Source organism: Hypanus sabinus, chromosome 7 (genome assembly GCF_030144855.1).
Source record: "Hypanus sabinus isolate sHypSab1 chromosome 7, sHypSab1.hap1, whole genome shotgun sequence".
Classification (NCBI taxonomy): domain Eukaryota; kingdom Metazoa; phylum Chordata; class Chondrichthyes; order Myliobatiformes; family Dasyatidae; genus Hypanus; species Hypanus sabinus.
The window spans coordinates 8,971,921-8,977,920 of NC_082712.1; the positions used below are offsets into that span (position 1 = coordinate 8,971,921).

General features: G+C 39.0%; 1 protein-coding gene across 4 annotated transcripts in view; it reads left to right on the forward strand.

Annotated features, from left to right (window-relative positions):
* The window catches only part of zfyve28 (zinc finger, FYVE domain containing 28), a 168,721-nt gene extending 163,571 nt beyond the window's left edge, over positions 1-5,150 (forward strand). For 3 of the 4 annotated variants that reach the window (XM_059974166.1, XM_059974168.1, XM_059974170.1), the window contains one exon: positions 3,127-5,150. In XM_059974166.1, coding sequence (XP_059830149.1) covers positions 3,127-3,258 — 132 coding nt within the window. In that variant the 3' untranslated portion in view covers positions 3,259-5,150. The remainder of the gene's footprint in view (positions 1-3,126) is intronic. The other variant, XM_059974167.1, reaches the window with a different exon arrangement.
* Positions 5,151-6,000: the final 850 nt, after the last annotated feature.

The following is a 6,000-nucleotide window of genomic DNA, read 5'->3' on the forward strand; positions in this document are numbered from 1 at the left end:
CTTCCAATAATTTACCTACTACCGATGTCAAACTTACTGGCCTATAATTTCCCGGCTTGCTTTTTGAGCCTTTTTTGAACAACGGAACTACATGAGCTATTCTCCAATCCTCCGGCACCTGACCCGTGGATATCCACATTTTAAATACTTCTGCCAGGGCCCCTGCAATTTCAACACTAGTCTCCTTCAAGGTCCGAGGAAATAACCTGTCAGGTCCTGGGGATTTATCTACTCTGATTTGCCTCAAGACAGCAAGCACCTCCTCTTCAATCTGTATAAGTTCCATGACCTCCCTACTTGTTTACTTTGTTTCCATAGACTCCATTCCAGTTTCCCTAGTAAATACAGATTCAAAAAACCCATTTACTATCTCTCCCATTTCTTTTGATTCCATACATAGCCGACCACTCTGATCTTCAAGAGGACCAATTTTATCCCTTACTATCCTTTTGCTCTTAACATACCTGTAGAAGCTCTTAGGATTATCCTTCACCCTGACTGCCAAAGCAACCTCATGTCTTCTTTTAGCCCTCCTGATTTCTTAAGTATTTTCTTACTCTTTTTATACTCCTCAAGCATCTTATTTCCTCCCTGTTGCCTATACATGTTATACATCTCTCTCGTTATCAGAGTTCCAATATTCCTCGAGAACCAGGGTTCCTTATTTTTATTTGTTTTGCCTTTAACCCTGACAGGAATATACAAACTCTGCACTCTCAAAATTTCTCCTTTGAAGGCCTCCCACTTACCAATCACATCCTTGCCAGAGAACAACCTGTCCCAATCTACGCTTTTTAGATCCTTTCTCACTTCTTCAAATTTGGCCTTTTTCCAGTTTAGAACTTCAATCCGAGGACCAGATCTATCTTTATCCATGATCAAGTTGAAACTAATGGTGTTATGATCACTGGAACCAAAGTGTTCCCCTGCACACACTTCCGTCACCTGCCCTAACTCATTTCCTAATAGGAGATCTAATATTGCATCCTCCCTAGTTGGTACATCTATATATTGATTTAGAAGACTTTTCCTGAACACGATTTACAAACTCTAACCCATTTAGACCTTTAACAGTATGGGAGTCCCAATCGATGTGTGAAAAATTAAAATCCCCTACTATCACAACTTTCTGTCTCCTGCAGTTGTCTGCTATCTCTCTGCAGATTTGGTCCTCCAATTCTTGCTGACTTTTGGGTGGTCTATAATACAACCCTATTAATATGGTCATTCAATATCATCATGGCTGATGTATGCTGGTCTCAATTCCTCTTCTGTGGCAGTTACTCATCTCATTGACCTTACATGTATTTATCTATCTCTATCTAAAATATACCCAGTGATCTGGTCTCCACCATCCTCAGGAATAGAGAATTCCAGAGATTTGCTACCCGCTGAGAGAAGAGGTTTCAAAGAATAATGATGAGCTAAGTCGAAGTGGCTATTGGTTTGCATAGGCCATTTGGCCAAATGGCGTAAGATCTGCCCAGATACTTCAATGTATGAACTGTTCATTTGCCCACAACTTCTTTCTAGTTTATCAAATCTTATTGTCAGCTCTAGAAAAATTAATTAAATCCTTGCTGAAAGGGAAAATAGAAGAACACAAGAGGCAAAGTATAATAATGAGTAAACATGAATTTCCAAAGGGAAAATTTTGTTCAATTGATCTTGAATTTTTTTTTAGGGAAATCAGAGTTGACAATGGTATTGCAGTGGGCATAATTTATAAAGATCTAAGCCCTTTAAGTTGCCCCACGATAAACCCCACGATCAAAACTAACATTAAAACAACAGTGTGCTGTAGATCCCCTTCTTTCTATTTTTCGGCTGGGGTGGGGGTGGAGATCCTACTACTGGGATTGTTGTTGCATCATATTGATGTTGAGTGATGTTGGAGCAGAGCAAACTATCAGCTGGGTTTAAGGCAGAAGACTGAATGGAGGGGGGGTAATGTTCCTCAACAAGCATTCATGCTGTAACCATTTGGTCACAGCTTACAATGATAATTTTCACACTTTACACTGTTTCAGAACTGTTAGATTATGATAAAATGGGCAGAGGGGAACAATCAACACACGAGAAATACAATAAATCGGAAGAAGGCATTCGTAAACTGAGCAAATGATTGATGTGCAATGTCTGAATCAGATAGGTACAAAGCAGCACACTCTGGTGAAAATAGTGTTGAACATGTCTGTATAGGTGGTGTAAGAAACCAACGTCTTGCAACAAACATGTACTAGTCACCAAAGCATTTTATATTAAAAAAAAATCAAACCAAGGGTAAGGACTTATTTCAGAGGGAGAGAATTGAGAAGTAGAGAAATGAACCTGTATCAACCCTTGGTTAGACCACATTTGGACTCCTGTATACAGCTCTATTTGCCATGTTATTAAAACAGCAGAACTGATCCTGAGAAAATTTACAAAGATGACACCAGAAACGTGACAGTAAATAAATCAGAAAGATCTAAACAGTGATGTTATATAGAACTGAAAACATGCCAAGTGTTTTGATAAACCAGTTGCAAAATAACTCCACTCTGGCCTGTCGGGATACTTCTGCCATCAATAAGAGCAACTCAAATAGAGAATCCCACTTTGACCTGTAGTGGTCAAAATAAATTTATTATCAAAGTGTCACTCCATACTACCCTGAGATTTATTGTCTTGTAGCTGTTCACAGTAGATACAAAAAGAATCAGTGAAAAACCACATAAAAGATGGATAAACAACCAATATGCAAAAAGGCGAACTGTGCAAATATAAGAATAATGGATGCTGCTCGCTTGTAGGAGCACTCCATGTAGATGTGCTCAGTGTTGGGGAGGACTTTTCTGTGATGGACTACACTGTGTCCACAACTAGTGTTGTCATTATGAGAATCACGACCATGGGATTGGTTAAAGTGAATAAGTAGATGCATTTCAGTTGGGGGGGGGTGATGGGGCTGCACTTGAGGGAGAGGGGAGCAGAGGGTTATGCTGAATGATGAAGGAAAAGAGGAGGATTTCAGCTGAGGCTTAAATGCTGATTGTCCGGTTGGGCTGTATAATTGTAATCCGATATTCGGCTGTTAACCTATTTTGTACATGTATGAAGTTTAAATGCCTTTTCATTTAACAGATCTTCTGCTCACGTTGCTCTTCTCATTCTGCTCCCTTACCTCGATACGGTCAGATGAAGCCGGTCCGAGTCTGCACACATTGCTACATGTTCCACGTGACCCCCTTCTACAGTGACAAAGCTGACATCTGATATTGCTGAGTGGCCTCTCTGCTTCTGGCGCACTTCGATTCTATCTTCATGGTCACAGCGGATGTTGAATGTCACTAATTAGATGAGCTGGCATCATTTTATTTTTGGTTGGAATGGAAATTTGGATGAGCCTTTCTAGACAAACATACAAGTAGTATATCTGAAAGAAATGTTAACTCCCAGTCAAAATTTTTGTACTGTCTTTTCAAATACGTTTTGATAATGAGCTGGTGTAAGGAGTAGCTGAGCTTCCATGGCTGCTCTGCCATGGGATGATCTTCCATGGTTTCATATCAGAACTTAAGAACGTTGTAAACTGCAGGTGAGAAAAGGTTGCTTGGGGAGAGCTTTCTGGGTATTCTGGGATTAGAACATTCCTATTTCCTACATTAAGGATACTTTGTGTTGTAGGGATCATCATCAAATTGAGGCAGAAATAATTTGAAACTTTTACCATACTACTTAAGCAAAGTTAATCGTCTTTCCTGTTGGGTTGATCTTGTTCTGACTGCTGTTCAGCAGAAACGCATGTTGAATAAGACCCGAATCATTTCCTCAAAACATTCCTGTTGGGTTTGATGGTTTAAGTTTAAGTATCTTTTTTGTTTTGCTTGATGTTCTCTTCTGTATTTGACGAGACAGCTTGATGTAACTAGGTGACCCCGGTATTAACATGGGGGTGTTGACCAGGCATCACTCTGTAGTGCTAATGTTGGAGGCTAGGTGGACCACGAGCCTCTCTAGATGGCAACTAGTGCTTGCTGTCTGAATAATTTGAGTTAAGTAGCGTCAAAAGGTGTTTATCTGCATTGTATACATTTTCTTAAATAGGAAACCAGCCTCTTGGTGTTTTGAATTATTGGTTCACATGGCATAATCTTGAACCCTTATGTATCTAAACAATTTGCATTGCTTTTGATAACTGGTACCAAAACCATTTGAGTCTTAATGTAGGAGGGTGGAGATTTAGGGAAATCCATTAACTACTACTCCCTCCCCACATAATTCCTCCCACTCTGACGCAAAAATAGGTCCAGTAAAACAAATGATGCTCAGGAGCAGCTTAAATATTAAGAGGATTGATCGTGGGAAACACTGTACAACATTTGGTCAGTGACTTTTCCCATCAGACCCTATTGGAGCTCTTGTTCTGATCTGAATGTTAGTTTGCTCCACATATTAAATTAACCACCCTCTAAATTTATTCTCTGAGCCATTTCCATTGCAAAGCAAAAAAGGAAATATGCAGTACTTGGCATAAGACTCGCATTGACTTGGCAACAAGAGAATTTGTGGGAATTAATTACAATTCAGCAAAGCAGTAATCAGTTTACTAGTTATAACAGAAATAATTGCACGAGTCCAACAGATGTGAGGCTGAAATGATTTATAGAAAGCACATCAAAATTTAATGATGTGAGAGGGACCAAAAAGTCTTGTACTTGAGATAACATTATCAATACTTTGTAAAGCCCTGATGTTGGAAGAGAATTTTAATCTTTCCAAAAGCATGTAACTCCTTTCCCAAATCATATTTGGATAATCTTGGGTATGTTTTATATTGGGTGGTGAGCAAACTTTTATGAATCATAGACTTGCTGCAGTTAACTAAATAATGATCTTGTCCAGGATCTTTGGAAGGAGGAGGTGTGTGCGCTTCCAGATTAAATATGTTTTTATTTTATTTCTAGCTATTTCATTTTTCTCCACTTCACTTTAAAAATAGTCTGTTATCCCAAAGTAACAGTTGATATTTTCCATACTTCTGATCTAGGCCATGAGCATTATGAAAATATATCTTCTTCAGAGAGTGCACAACACTCTCTGTGACGTTCAGAGTTTGAAAACAGTTCCCCAAATTTCTTTGCATTCCCTGTCGTTTTCGTTCCTTTCCTCCTTCCTTTTACCATGCTTACATCCCAACAAAGTCACAATAAATTATGAATGTCTGCATTCTCTCATGAACATGTCTTGTGAGTTGAACAAGAACTATTTAGAAGGGAAGTGTAAGGAGCTTCAATTATAAATTTCAGACTGATGCCCCTTACTGGGCTTCTGCATTCCTTGCCTAGTATTGGCATTTATTTAGTCAGGATATTGACACTTCTGATCTCCCTCTCATCACTTATCGACTACCCTGTACATGCGGTTGATTGGTGCTGTTTTGTTTGTAGAGACTCTTGTTTTATAAATAGCTGTTTCGCTATTGGCACCCTGTTAAAACTGATTTGAGAACACAACCTGTAATTAATAACCAATAAAATTAGAGCACGGAATGATTGAAAAGCCGTGCCTGCTGCTATACTAAAAGTTTAAACATTCACAAGCTGTTGGCAGGGTCTGGTTCTCTTTTTGTATCAAAAATGCATTTAGGTTCCCATTTTGTCAAAATTAATTACTGACTAACTTTGAATTTTGAACTAGGCAACTTTGAATTTCCTCAGTTACTAGAACAGAAGCAGAAAAACTAAATTCACCCAAGGGAAATTTATCCCAGATTGCGTACAGCAGCCAGATTCTGAAGGCAAGCAAGGTAACAATAGAGAGGTGGGAAAAAATCAGTCAAGTGGCTGGTCAAGTGGCATCTGTGAAGTGAGAAACAGGGTGACTGTTTTAGGACAATGCCCCTTCATTCATGGTGACAAGGGTGGAGTGACATCACCCACTGGTATGAATATTACTTATCAGTTTCATGTTGTTCCATGATTGTGACCTACACAAGTATACACCATTAATATAACT